The sequence below is a fragment of the Lepidochelys kempii genome, chromosome 1, assembly GCF_965140265.1.
Source record: "Lepidochelys kempii isolate rLepKem1 chromosome 1, rLepKem1.hap2, whole genome shotgun sequence".
NCBI lineage: Eukaryota > Metazoa > Chordata > Testudines > Cheloniidae > Lepidochelys > Lepidochelys kempii.
The window spans coordinates 165,171,196-165,186,396 of record NC_133256.1 but is presented as its reverse complement, the minus strand read 5'-3'; the positions used below and the strand labels follow the sequence as shown (position 1 = coordinate 165,186,396).

At 45.2% G+C, this 15,201-nt stretch overlaps 1 protein-coding gene across 2 annotated transcripts in view; it reads right to left on the bottom strand.

Moving 5' to 3' along the window:
* The window catches only part of SCAF4 (SR-related CTD associated factor 4), a 76,163-nt gene extending 64,623 nt beyond the window's left edge, over positions 1-11,540 (bottom strand). The window contains exon 1 of one of the 2 annotated variants that reach the window (XM_073362386.1): positions 11,258-11,540. In XM_073362386.1, coding sequence (XP_073218487.1) covers positions 11,258-11,287 — 30 coding nt within the window. In that variant the 5' untranslated portion in view covers positions 11,288-11,540. The remainder of the gene's footprint in view (positions 1-11,257) is intronic. The other variant, XM_073362398.1, reaches the window with a different exon arrangement.
* Positions 11,541-15,201: the final 3,661 nt, after the last annotated feature.

Here is a 15,201-nt window from a genome sequence, read left to right as displayed (position 1 = left end):
TGCAAAGACAAGAAAAAAATATATATTTTGGGCTGGGCATGATCTTTAAAAAATACAAGTACCACATATATCTATATCTTCTGGGAAATACCAAATGTGAGAAATATAAGTTTTGTGATACTATTGAACAGAACCCTGTTCAGGTTCAGTAGCTTCCACCCATATTAAATACCATGGCACACAAACATGAAGCTGTGAAGGTTTGCAAACTGCTTTAAGGAGCTCAAACAATTACCCACTTTTCAGAAAAAGAGATCTGTGTCTGATGTGACAAGTCTCAAACTTCTGAGTTAATAGTTCTTCACATCAACATCAGTTACTTAATTGGCCAACAGCAAATGCTGAAAACTGGGCATCTGGCATTAAGCTCTTGTCTACACTATGGGGTTAGGTAGAATTTAGCTGCGTTAGGTCGATTTTAAAATGAATGCATCTACACTACCAACCCCGTTCCGTCGACCTAAAGGGCTCTTAAAATCGACTTCTGTACTCCTCCCCGGTGAGGGGAGTAGCACTAAAATCAACCTTGCTGGGTCGAATTTGGGGTACTGCAGAAGCAATTCAACAGTATTGGCCTCCCGGAGCTGTCCCAGAGTGCTCCAATGTGACCTCTCTGGACAGCACTTTGAACTCTGATGCACTAGCCAGGTGCACAGGAAATTTTGAATTTCATTTCCTGTTTGGTCAGCGTGGCGAGCTCAGCAGCAGAGGTGACCATGCAGTCCCCCCAGAATCGCAAACGAGCCCCAGCATGGACCAAAAGAGAGACACTGGATCTGATTGCTGTACGGGGAGAAGAATTTGTGCAGGCCAAACTCTAATCAAAAAGAAGAAATACAAACATATATGCCAAAATCGCACAGGGCATGGTGGACAGAGGCTACAACAGGGACACACAGCAGTGTCGCATGAAAGTTAAGGAGCTCAGACAAGCCTACCAAAAGACAAAGGAAGCAAATGGTTGCTCTGGGTCAGAGCCCCATACATGACACTTCTATGATCAGCTGCATGGCATTCTTGGGGGGGGAACCCTACCACTACCCCACCACTGTCCATGGACACCTGCAAGGGGGAGTCTCACGCAACAGGGAGGAGGATTTTGTGGATGAGGATGAGCAGCAGGCAAGTGGTGAATCCGTTCTCCCCAGCAGCCAGGACCTTTTCATCACCCTGGAGCCAATACCCTCCCAAGGCGGGATCCCCAACCCTCAAGAGAAGGCAGGTCTGGTGAGTGCACGTTTTTAACTACAGTACAGGGTTTAAAAACAATAGTGTTTAATGTCTGATTTGCCCTGAAGAATTGGGGTGCATTCACGGCCAGTACAGCTACTGGAAAAGTCTGCTAACGTGCCTGGGGTGGAGCGGCAATCCTCCAGGGACATCTCCATGAAGCTCTCCTGGAGGTACTCTGAAAGCCTTTGCAGAAGGTTTCTGGGGAGGGCTGTCTTATTTCATCCTGCACAGTAGGACACTTTACCAAGCCAAGCCAGTAGCAAGTAGCCTAGAATCATTGCAGCACAAAGCATGGCAGTGAATGGTCCTGGGTTTGCATTCAAGCAACATTCGGTCTATATCTTTCTCTGTTAGCCTCAGGAGAATGAGATCATTCATGGTCACTTGGTTGAAATAGGGGAATTTTTGTAAGGGAATAGTAAAACGACCCTGTTCATGCTGGGTTTTTTGCACTTGGCTAAAAGGGATCATCCTGGAGAATCAGCAGGTGGGAGGGGTGAAGGGCTCATCTCAGAGAACAGCCATGCGGCAGCTGGGGGGAGGTGTGTGCTGCATATGCACCTGAAAACCGCAGCCCCTCCTTTTAAATGTGAAGCCCAACCAGCATTGCTTGCTATAGGAAAGGATGGCGCTGCAGTCTGAAACCATTCCCACATGTTATGAAGGCGTAAGAAGCCAACCACGTGTCCCAAAAGGCTTACCATGGCTGCCTGGAAACCGAATTCTGTTGCCCAGCCGTGTGTGATGTGTCACCATACAGGCAGGCGCTCAATATAAAACGCAAAATGCGACCTTGTACCTAAAGCACATGTGCTGTCTGCTATGAATTGACTGATTCACTGTGAAAGAGTCTCCCTTTTGTTCTCAGAAATGTATCATCTTAAATTTTACTCTCCCTTTTTATCTCCCCCCAGATGCAAATGTTTCTATGTTCCCCCTATCATCTCTGTCCGAGGTTATCGCAGATTAGAAGGTGAAAAAAACACAGTCGCAATGACATGTTTTCTGAGCTCATGCAGATCTCCCGCACTGATAGGGCACAGCTTAATACATGGAGGCATTCAGTGGCAGACGCCAAGAAAGCATTAAGTGAGCGCAAAGAGCAGAGGCAGGAGGCGATGCTGAGGCTAATGGGGGAGCAAAGGGACATGATGAAGCGTCTGCTGGAGCTGGAGGAAAGCCAACAAGAGCACAGCCCCCGACTGCATCCATTGTATAACCGACTGCCCTCCTCCCCAAGTTCCATATACTCCTCACCCAGACACCCAAGAACACAGGGGGAAGGGGGGGAGCCGCGGGAGACTTCGGGCACCTAGCCACTCCACTCCAGAGGATGGCCCAAGCAACAGAAGGCTATCATTCAAACAATTTTTATTTGTAGTGTGGCTACAATAAGCAAGGTGGCCCTGTCCTTCCCTCCTCCTGCACCCCACTCCACCCGGGCTACCGTCAGTTCTCACTTTTTTTTTTTAAATTAATAAAGAAAGAATGCATGGTTTCAAAACAATAGTTACTTTATTTCCTTTGCCAGCTGTGATCGAAGGGGGGGAGGGTGGTTGGCTTACAGGCAATTAAAATCAACAAAGGGGCAGGTTTGTAGCAAGGAGAAACACACTCAACTGTCACACTGTAGCCTGGCCTGTCATGAAACTGGTTTTCAAAGCCTCTCTGATGTGCAGCGTGCCTGGCTGTGCTCTTCTAATTGCCCTGGTGTCTGGCTGCTCAAAATCGGCTGCCAGGTGATTTGCTTCAACCTCCCAGCTTGCCATAAACATCTCCCCCTTACTCTCATAGATATTATGGAGCACATAGAAAGCAGCAATAACAATGGAAATGTTGGTTGTGCTGAGGTCTAAACTAGTCAGCAAACAGCGCCAGCGAACTTTTAAATGTCCAAAGGCACATTCTACCACCATTCTGCACTTGCTCAGCCTATAGTTGAACTGCTCCTTACTACTGTCCAGACTGCCTGTGTATGGCTTCATGAGCCATGGGAGCAAGGGGTAGGCTGGGTCCCCAAGGATAACTATTGGCATTTCAACATCCCCAATGGTAATTTTCTGGTCTGGGAAGTAAGTCCCTTCTTGCAACTGCTCAAACAGCCCAGAGTTCCTAAAGATGCGAGCGTCATGCACCTTTCCTGGCCATCCCACGTTGATGTCAGTGAAACATCCCTCGTGATCCACCAGTGCTTGCACACCACTGAGAAGTACCCCTTGCGGTTTACATACTGGTTGGCAAGGTGGTCCGGAGCCAAGATGGGGATATGCGTTCCGTCTATTGCCCCACCACAGTTAGGGAACCCCATGCAGCAAAGCCATCTACTATGACCTGCACATTTCCTAGAGTCACTACCCTTGATAGCAGATCATCAGTGACTGCATTGGCTACTTGGATCACAGCAGTCCCTACAGTAGACTTGCCCACTCCAAACTGATTCCCGACTGATCGGTAGCAGTCAGGCGTTGCAAGCTTCCACAGGGCTATCGCCACTCACTTCTCGACTGTCAGGGCAGCTCTCATCTTGGTATTCCTGTGCTTGAGGGCGGGGGAAAGCAACTCACAAAGTTCAAGGAAAGTGGCCTTACACATGCGAAAGTTTCGCAGCCATTGTGACTCATCCCATACCTGCAACACTATGTGGTCCCACCTGTCTGTGCTTGTTTGCCGGGCCCAGAATCGGTGTTCCACTGTATCAACCAGCCCCACTGCTGCCATGATGTCCCAATTGCCACAGCCCGTGCTTTCAGGAACGTCTGTGTCTATGTCCTCAACATAATCGTCCTCGTGCTGGCGTCTCCTAGCCCAGTTCTGCACATACTCCAGGATAATGTGCGAGGTGTTTACAATGCTCACAACAGCAGCGGTGAGCTGAGCGGGCTCCATGCTTGCCGGGGTATGGCATCTGCACGGGTAACTCAGGAAAAAAGGCGCAAAACGATTGTCTGCCGTTGCTTTCACAGAGGGAGGGAAGGACAACTGACGACATGTATCCAAAACCATCCGTAACAATGTTTTTGCCCCATCAGGCATTGGGAGCTTAACCCAGAAAGCCAACGGGCAGTGGAGACTGCGGGAACTGTGGGATAGCTAGCCACGGTATTGAGAACCCACTCTGCCAACTTAATGCGCTTAGTGGGGACATAAACAATAGACTGTATAAAATCAATTTCTAAAAATCGACTTTTATAAAATCGACCTAATTTCGTAGTGTAGACATACCCTAAGACTTAGAAGAGTGTCTTTCTACATGCACAGCCAGGGCCTGACTTTCAGAGGAACTAAGCACACACAACTCCACTGAAGCCAAAAAGCAATATAGGTGTTGAGCACCTCTGAAAAATCTTTACCTTTAGTAATAAAAATCAACCTACTACATTACATCTTATCAGGTGCTGAGACATTAAAGAAAGTATGCGTTCCTATACAGTACTATGCTGTTGCTTGCTTGACTGCTTGCATAGTCTTGTTCTAAACATATAAATAAGAAGTCTTCATAAAAATTAGCACATAAGGAATCCAAGAACAGATTTTTTTCTACAAGTGTGTTGAATACATCTGAATTACAGTTAGAATTATTTTACAATGACAAAATTATAGGTTATTCAAATACAATTTTAGGTATTTGCTCATATGCCTATGCAAAATTAACTGAGTATTTGCAGGAAGGGATGGAGGAGGAAGGAAAGAAAGAAGAAAATAACAATACACTTATGCTAACAAAGTACCAGTAATACTATTGGATTATCAGACTGAAAAGGTCTAGCTAGAGACAAACATAAAAAATGAATGGGTCCAGGGTCTACCTGCTGGACAGAAGCCTGGTCCTTACCCTACCACAAATCCCCAGAGCTACTGAGAAAAGAGAAATGTTGGAATTCCTACAAAATTTCTGCCCTTGGGCTGTGGCTCAGAGGATCCATCATTAGTATCAGCCTCTGACATGTGAGCTGTGAAGCTTAGCAACTACTAGCTGCTGCCAAGGGTAAGAGACCATCATAAACTGATTCTTTGGAAGATGAAGCCACAGTCTAATCTGTCCAAAGGTAAACCAAGGGCAGTCTAGCATACATGAGACGTAGTCCACTAAAGTATTCCTGCTGACTAGAAGGATAAACTTACAAAGTTAGGAGTTCATTTGGGGCAAACATCTTTATAAACACTTTCAAATGGAAATGAAAAAGTATGTGGGAGACTATTTAGTTTTGGTCTGAGCTACTTAGTTCAGTAGCTCAAAACCTGAAACATTATCTGCCTCCTAAGATCAATTTATTAATTTATTTCTCCCTTCGTAAGACTCCTACTCTCCTTGAAGGTTGCTTCTCTTCACTTCCCCATTTTTTACTTCTGCTAGCCTCTGACAGGATTCTCAACCTTTCTTGTTCTCTGTCTCTTGTTCAGAGGGAATGGGATCCTTCAGGATCACACTGATACTGCTCCTTCAGTTGCTCTGCAGTTGCCACTAAAGCAATGCAAAGCATCTTCCTTACCCCTGTGGATGAATTTACTGCTGAAATAATTTCAGTCCTGGCAGTACAGTAAATGAAGGACCAAGCTGAATCCAAAATTCTGATGTACTGCAACTACCATACCCTTCGAACTGTGCACATATCTTCTACTCCTCTTCCCATACACCCCTCTCCCCTCAATGTACATCGCTGCTCCTGATTATGCACTCAGAATAACCCCTAAGGCTATCTGGAGAGTAGCACTAGCATGGTCCCAGGCTATGCCTACACAGTGCCATAATACAGGACTATAGGGCCATGAACGGCAGAGTGCACCAGAGTTGCGCTCTAACTGCCCCATGTGGATGCTACTGCCGCAAACTAAAAAATATCTAGGTCACATTAATGACAGGTTTCAGAGTAGCAGCCGTGTTAGTCTGTATTCGCAAAAAGAAAAAGGAGTACTTGTGGCACCTTAGAGACTAACCAATTTATTTGAGCATAAGCTTTTGTGAGCTACAGCTCACTTCATCGGAGCTTATGCTCAAATAAATTGGTTAGTCTCTAAGGTGCCACAGTACTCCTTTTCTTTTAGGTCACATTAAGATACTCTTTGGTGTACTCTGCAATTCACACCCCTATAGTCTGCACTGAGATGCAGTGTAGACAAACCCCTAGTCTGTTTCACTCTATTGCCCCTGCAGACATGGGAAACATGCTTTCTGCAGGAGCAACAAAGGCATGAGCTTCAATTGCCTTGTGAACCAAAATGGCCAGGAGAGAGGAACAGCAATGTTAGTCTTTCCTCCTAGCATCAGATTGGCAACTGTGCCTCTCCTGCTCTTCCATACATATAAAATAACTAGGACTGCATCAGTTTCCATAAACCACTGCACTAACTGGGGAAATACTGTGCAGGATCTCTCAGAGAATTCTCTTAATATGGACTTGGGGGAACAGAACACAGGAAACCCACATTTCTGTACCAAGTTTAAAACCTTGAACGCAGACATAAATCACTGACAAAAACTTTGTCAATGTGGAACTACCACTTTGTTATTGTGGAATGGGAATAATGGTCATGCTCTAAAAAGTTTGAAGTGCGTAACTGCTAACAGGGCCAGTGAAAGAAGTCTTGCATGTTATTTGCCCCCCAAAGTTGAGTTTTACTACACAGTGGTTACAGTAACCTTAAGGACCTGTGAGAAAATTGATGCGTGTGTGGGGGGAGATGGATAACACCCCTGCAACATATAGCCCCTCCACCATTTCCAGCTCACCCTCCGCTTGTTATCCCATCGAGCCATTAGAACTTCAGACCCCAATTTGATTCACTATCTCCACCTCACACCCGCATGAAGCACAGGAAAAGTCAAGCCAATGCAAGTACATATGTGGATTTTATAGCACTCAAACAATCATCTCGATCTTAATTGTAAAGCATCGATACGCCGCACCTCCCCAACCCTAAACCCTCACTCTTGCTGTGCCACCTACCTCCATGTCACCACTCCCAGTGTCTGACCCCTGCCACCCTCAATGCAGCTCCAAACCCCTCTTCCCTATCCCTCCCACTCCTCAGCTCCCAAACCCCACTACCATCCCAGTAAGCATGTGCATGCATAATTTATTTTCTGGTTCAATACATTTCGCCAAACACACCTGACAGACACACTTTTGCAACAGGCCTACAACCTTTTTCAGATTTTTGCTCTAGGTCAGACTTGAACTCACATAGCTGGGTGTAGGTCTGGCTCAATGGCTACTGCATATCCGCTTTAGCTACCCAGCTGTAGTGAAAACTTGCCGGCCAGGAAGCCTGAATGTTAGGCATGTGCCTAACTAGAGCGCTGAACTCTCTTGCTACTGTTTTCAATTTGCTCCCCTCAAGGAGCAGTAGATGCCCTGCAATAGCTGAAGTACATGTCCTGCAATGGAGACCATTTGGGGCACGATCAGTTCCCTGACTCTGAACAAAAATATGTTGGCATACTCCATCAACCTTAAGAAAAGCTGTTTTGTTTTTTTGTTTTTTGGGGGGGGGGGAAAGGGATTGTATCTCAGTATCCCCCATGATCAAATTACCCCAAATTTGGATCACTTACTCTACTCTGTATCACCACAAAGCAAACCAAATTACAAGGCAATCCAAGTAACCATGTGGATTTTAGAGCATTTAGAAGAGTCAGGCTTTAAACAGAAAACTGTTCTAACCTTAATTATAGCAGAACTAGCATTGTGTTATAATATTGCTTTCTTCATGTAAGGAAATAATGCTAGCTGATAACAGGTGAGTGACTAGGGAAAAGATTGGAAGGAAAAGATAGAGGTATACTGACACTGCAAAATGAGATCTGTCATTAGTATAAGATTGCTATACTAGATCAAAAATTCAATCGTCTGGTCAACTGCCCATGCATCAATAATAAAGAACTGAGCTACAGTTGTAGACAAAGACAAAATGCCCACCCGAATATCCATTCTCTTCATTTTTGGGGGGTGTTACTGACTTTGGGTACACCACCGAGTCACATGTAGAAGTGAGTGATGACACCGCTTGGTTCTTAACATAATCATAAAATTATAACAATGCACAATTATCAGTCTGTTGGCTCTTATATTACTTCCATTGGCAAAGCTGAACACAGAAGCTTAGGCCAAGTCTACACTAAAAAGTCAGGTCGACCCAGCTACGTCACTCGGAGTGACATAATTAAGCCGACTTAACTCCCTGTATAGACAGTGCTAGGTCAATGGAAGAATTCTTCCATCAATCTAGTGCTGCTTCTTGGGGAGGTGGATTAACTACAGCGACAAAAGAACCTCTCCTGTTGGTGTAGCACGTGTCTACTCTGAAGTGCTACAGCAGCGCCACTGCAGCATTTCTAGTGCAGACATAGCCTTATTGTGCAGAGGCCTATAATAAGCAATACCGGTCCCTAATTTTTTACAATTCGAATTTGAAAAAAAATTAGTTAACTTAGCAAAGCTAAGCGTACACTGCCAAACCAAAATATAACCAAAGCGAACACTGGAAAAGAAACATTACATGCTTTTCTCACATGGGTGTCAAGGTCATCTTTTTGGTATACTGGTTTTCTCAAGAAACGTGTTAGTAGGATTTTGCACCTCAACATGTTACCCATTAGTTATGCTCACTATATATTTAACTACAAAACTGTATACTTTAACAAAATTCACAAATTCTAATTCATTGTTTCAGGAGTACCTGGTTCAAACTAGTTATCTGACGGGTAATACACTACATTACAGGGCTACCAAATACCACCAGTTGGCAATATGTGCTCAAAATATGAGTAAAAATATAGTAGGCATAATAATTGTTTGTTTAGCACGAACGATGCGCTTACTGCTGTAGAAAATTTAGTGTTTTCCCAAATGAGTTTACAATCCAGATACAGATACAGAGGAAAGGTCAAACTGCGAAGTTCAGAGAAGGGATTAAGAGCTGAGTTTTTTATTTAGTTTTCAAAATATATAAACTAATTTCTTGTGGGCATCTAAAGAAAGCCAGGAAACTAAATGTTGAACTGAACAGATGAGTAAATCCCATTGAGCATAAAGTTAAGCAAATGCACAAGTGACTGCAGAATTGGAACCATAGAGAATAAGCCATCTGTGAGGGAAATCATATTAAAATCTCAACTGGGTACATGTTTTAATACAATTTCATCTTCACATAAGTTATCAAATTGAAATTCTGCAGAGTTACTAGAATTTCATGTACTCTTTTTGATTCTGTATCCAGAAGTAAAATATTGACAGAGTCAGGCATCATACATTTATTATTTCTTGGGCACCCAGATGTGCTATTTAAGACATACCCATTTTGAATACATCAGAATGAGATTACTTAAAATATCAAGAGATACTGATGGTTATCTAAATTAACACATTTACCTAAATCATTTGGGTCAGCAAATAAAATTTGTATAGTTGTATGAATGGCATTTTGTCCAATATCAGTAAAGTTAAGCCGTACAAGGAAGCAATATAATGAGATGAATGAAGTGGTAAGCACTGCTAGTATCTCCACTGATATTTGGCTAGGTAAAGGTGATTTCTGTCCTACATGCCAATAAGAATAGAAAGCACAAAATATGTGCAATCTAACCCCAATTAATATAACTTAGTAGATTTCTGTTTAAAAACACCACCACTTGCCTGAAATGTGGAAAATGGAAAGCCCTCAAACTGCCAATTGTGTCAAAATAAGAAACGTGTCAATTTAAAAGTGCTGGTTAAAACTCACACTCAAAATTCACTCCTTAGCTATGGAGTTATCTGTATCATTTCAAAATGTAAAGATCTCATGAATGGAATAGAAAAATCATACTATAGAAAGAAAAATACAAAGTCAGTTATTTCGTAGAGGATAAGTAGGTATGTAATTGTGTTCATACTGATACTCTAGTCTAGTGCAACTGACATGCAGATGCAAAGAATGAACTTTACACAGCATGACTTTGTCACAGGAGAGCAGTCTGCCATTTTTCCTGTTTCTGTTCAGCAACCATTCACAGCACACTAACCTTCAAAATGCATTAAACATTCTGGAATAAGTCTTGGAAACCTTACATTAAAGATGTGCTTACATTTAGCAGGTTACTTGCAATGAACACACACGCTACAATTAACACCTAGAATGATTTGCAAGAACATCCTGTGCACCAAAACTTTTATTTAAAGTTAGCTCCAACTACACATTCATTTTAAATTTAGGTGGGAATAAAAACTTTAGACATCAGGATCTGGCATATTTTGATGTCCAATTTGGAAGACACAATCGCTGGTATATTATTGCCCAGCTAGAGAGTTTTCAGATCAGGCAGAGTTGCAACAACCAGTAGCAGCCGAAAGAAAAGAGTGACGGAGATGGCACAAGGGCCTTCCATGCCTCATGAAAGGAGGCTGGTCCCAACCTCTCCCCACCCGCCACATGCTTCGTTTCGGGGCTTGTCACCTGACCCTTTCCCCACACGCCGCTCCGTATCCGCACACGGAGAAGTTCCTGTTCGATCGTGGGCAGCCCCTTCGTTTGCTGCTGCCCAGCCCGTGCTATCTGCCCCGCGTTCACGTGGTCGCGTCCTCCCCCAGCCCTGGCAGGGAAGGAGGCGCCCCGGCTGTGAACCACCCGGCCCCCGCGAGGCGCAGCGCAGCGCGCCCGGGGTAACGCCTGGGCGCGAGGGCCCGGCCGCGCGCCCCAGCTCCCGGGCGGCCCGCGCGCTGGGCGGGCGGCAGAGAGGGGGCGGGGATCCCCCGGCCTCACCCGAAGGAACGCGGCGCTGGCCGCTCCTGGGGCGGGGGAGCGCTGGGCCGCCCGGCCTCCGTCAGACCCACGGGGCCCGAACAGCCTCGGGAGCGAGGGGAGGCCGCAGGCCGGCCGCTACCTGGGCCTCCGCGGAGGCCTCTGCTGGGCCGGGCCTCGGCTCTCCCTCGCCCCGGGGCAGGAAGCAGCGGGGCAGGCGGCCGCGATAGCGGCTTCGTGACCCCCAGAACCGATCTCTGGCCGCCGGGCCCGGCCTCCCTCCGCCCTCCCCCTCCCCGGCTCCCACCTCCTGGTTGAAGGCGTTCACGGCCTCCATGTTGGCGGCGGCTGGTGCGGGTGCCCGCGGCGGGAGGCGGGAGGCTCGGTCCCGCTCAGGGGCTCCGCGCTAACATGTCCGTTCGGCGGCGGAGCTCTGCGCGCAGGCGGCGTCTCACTGGCCGGGCTCCGCACAGACCGTCTCTCCCAGCGGGATGGCGGAGGGAGCCCGCGCCGCGCACAGCACCCTGGGATCGCTTAGGCCTCCCGGCCCCGCGCCACCCACAGGAGAGAGCGCGCGCGCGGCGCGGTTGCGAGGACGCCACGTGACCGCTCCCCCCCGTTACTATCTCGAGCCCCGCCATGTCAGAAAGGGCCCCGCCCCCGGGGAGAGGGGGAAAGGGGCGGAGCGGGGCGAGATAAATCTTTCGCTTCTCTTCCCCCTCCCCCTCCCGCCCGCACACAGGGCGGGGTGTTTGCCAGGTGGAGGAAGGGGTGAGGTTCACCTAGCCCAAGGGAAGGGGAGAGAGCTCTTCCCCCCCCGCCCAGCAAAGGGAGGAGGGAGCCCCTGTGCAAGGCAGTGGCCTCCGCGCTCCCGAAGGCACAAGGCGCTCTGCCTGTGCCTGCAGCTGGCCCCGGTGTCCAGAGACCGGCAAGTGCCCCGAGGAAGGTGACTACCCAGATGAATACTGGCCAATGGGTTTAGCATTTGGGGAACCGCTGGGGCTGGGCTGGAGGCGTGCATGGCAATACCTCCAAAGACGGCAGGGGGCTGTGAGTAAGGGGAGCAAAGTGCCCAGGGTCACAGAGAGAGATTTGTACGTTTTGGGCTTCACAAATTAGGCTGGAGGCCCGTTTTGTGTGCCAAGTCATGATGAGTACATGGTCAGCAAAGGCTGTGATTCAATAGCGCTGTAAGTCTTTGAGGAATCGTTGTGACTTTCTGTTGGATGTCTTTGTAGGGTTACCAAGCAAAGTATGTGATGCCAGAGTATTGGAGAAGTCAGAGTTTATTCAGAGAGACAGTGGGATGTTCTTCCTGCCCCACAGTATTCTTTTTAATGGAGTCTCTTTTTTTCATCATGATGCTCTGGTGTTGCTAACTATCATGATTTTATTGTGAGTGCCATGATATATGGTGTTTTCTTAAAACCCCAGCACATAAGAGTCAGTGGATTACAGGAGAATCTCAGCTTTCTTTCTTGAAGCAACTTTCTAGCTCTCAGAGTTGAAGAGAAAAGCTGACTTGGAGCACTCTAAAAGCTCGGGAACCAAAAGGAAAGTAAATAGAACCCAACATTGGCTTAAAAATCATGAGTTAAAATAATTAATCTCATCATTTGGGGGTGGAGGGACTGACCTGTGATTTCTGAATGCTTGGTTGAGCAGTAGTGATTCTCTGAGACCCTTGCATACCCATTGCTCTTTTGAATTGTAAGGTCATACCCTGACTGTACAAACCTTTCCCACACCTGAAGAAGAGATCTGTGTAAGGTCAAAAGCTTGTCTCTTTCATCAACAGAAGTTGGTCCAGTAAAAGTTATTACCTCACCCACCTTCTCTGTACAGACCTTGAGGGATAGTAGTTCATCTACAGATTCAGCAAGTGTGGCATGAAAATGGAATGTATATTTGAAAGGCATAGGGCAAAGGGAAAGGTAATTAAAAATGAGAACAAACTATCAAGGGAAATGGTAGATTCCCCTTTCTTGAAGTTTTCAAATCAAAACAGGATGCTAGAAGCTTGCAATCTGTGCCAAACCCTGTAGAACCCAACTACAGGTGTTGGGGTCAGGTATGAAAATACCTTGACATTCTTTGGGTTGGGTCAGATTTGGATTGTGAAGGAGGCAGGCCACCACCAGGCTGGGGAGCATGAAGGAAGGCTAAGAACATTAGAATGGCCATACTGGGTCAGACCAATGGTCTGTCTAGCTCAGTATCCCATTTCTGATTGTGGCCGATGCCAGATGTTTCAGAGGGAATAAAGAGAAAGGTCAATTATAAATTATCTCCTAATCTCCTATCATCCAGTCCTAGCTTCTGGCGGTCAGAGATTTAGGAACTCCTGGAGCATGGGTTTGTGTCCCTGACCATGTTGGCTAATAGCCATTGATGGACCTATTGTCCAGGAACTTACATAATTCTTTTTTGAAACAGTTATACTTTTGTCCTTCACAACATCCCCTGGCAACAAGTTTCATAGGTTGACTGTGCATTGTGTGAAGAATTGTTAATATCTTTTGTTAATATCATTGGATGACCCCTAGTTCTTGTGTTATAGGAAAGGGTAAATAACATTTCCCGATTCACTGTCTTCATGTCATTTGCAATTTTATAGATTTCTATCATATCCCCTTCAGTCATGTCATGTTTTAAATTTTCCTGGTATGAACGCTGTTTCATACCCCTAATCATTTTCATTGCCCTTCTCTGCAACTTTTCCAATTATATCATTTTTTAAATGAGATGACCAGAATTGTACACAGTATTCAAGGTGTGGGTGTGTCAGGGATTTACATAGTGGCATTGTGATTTTTTTGGTCTTATTATCTATACCTTTCCTAATGGTTCCTAACATTCTGTTTGCTTTTTGGACTGCCACTGCATATTGAGTGGAGGTTTTCAGAGAACTACCATTATGACCCCAAGATCTTTCTTGAGTGGTAACAGCTAATTTAGACCCCATCATTTTGCATGTATAGTTGGGATTATGTTTTCCAATATACATTACTTAGCACTTATTGACATTGAATTTTATTTGCCACTTTCTTGCCCAATCACCCAGTTTTGTAAGATCCATTTGTACCTCTTCATAGTCAGCTTTGGACTGAACTATCTTAAGTAATTTTATACCATCTGCAAATTTTGCCAGTTCACTGTTTACCCCCCACCCCTTTTCCAGAAACTACAAGTACACTAAATCAGCTGGATCACCCTTGTCCACATGTTTGTTGTCACTCGCAAATAATTCTAATTGATTGGTGATTCATGATTTACCCATTAGCCATATTGACTCTTCCAAAACATGACCTTGTCTTTCTTGAGTTCTCCTTTAGCACCTCAATCATCCGGTGGCCACACTGACTTTGTCAGGCTTTCTGCTTTTGATGTACTTTAAAAAAAAAAATTGCTGTTAGTTTTTGTGTTCTTAGCTAATTACTCTTCAAATTCTTTCTTGGTCTGCCTTATTATACTTTTACACTTCACTTGCCAGAGTTTGGGGTCCTACCTATTACTATTACCTATCACTAGGTTTTGACTTCCAAATTTTAGAGGATGCCTTTTTGCTTCTGCTGGCCTCCATTACTCTGCTGTTTCACCCTGGTTGCATTCTTTTGGTCCTTTCATTGTCTCTTCAGATTTGGGGTATACATTTAGTCTGCACCTCTATTATGGTGTTTTTAAATAGTCCCCATGCTGCTTGCAGGCATTTAACCCTTGTGACAGCTCCTCTTAATTTCCATCAAACTAGTGCCTTCATTTTTGTGTAGTTCCCCTTTTTAAAGTTAAATGCTACTGTGATGGGGTTGTTTTTTGTTTTTGTGTTTTTTGGTATTCTTTTACCTACAAAGATGTTAAGTTTAATTACATTATGGTCATTATTACCAAATGGTTTGGCTGTGTATACATCTTGACCAGATCCTGTGTTTCACTTAGGACTAAATCAAGAATTGCTTTTCCCTTATGGGTTCCAGGACTAACTGCTCCAAAAAGCAGTCATTTAATGTGTCTAGAAATTTTTCTTTATAGCCTCTCTAATCTCCCTGAGCATTTCACAATCAATGTCATCATCCCAGTCAGGTTGTCGATAGTATATTCCTACCACTGTACTCCTATTGTTCAAGTATGAAATTTCTCTCCATAGAGATTTCATGGTACAGTTTTATTCATTTAAGATTGTTACTTTATTTCACATATAGTACCACTCCTCCACCAGTATGACCTAAGTTGTCATTCCTATATATTTTGTAT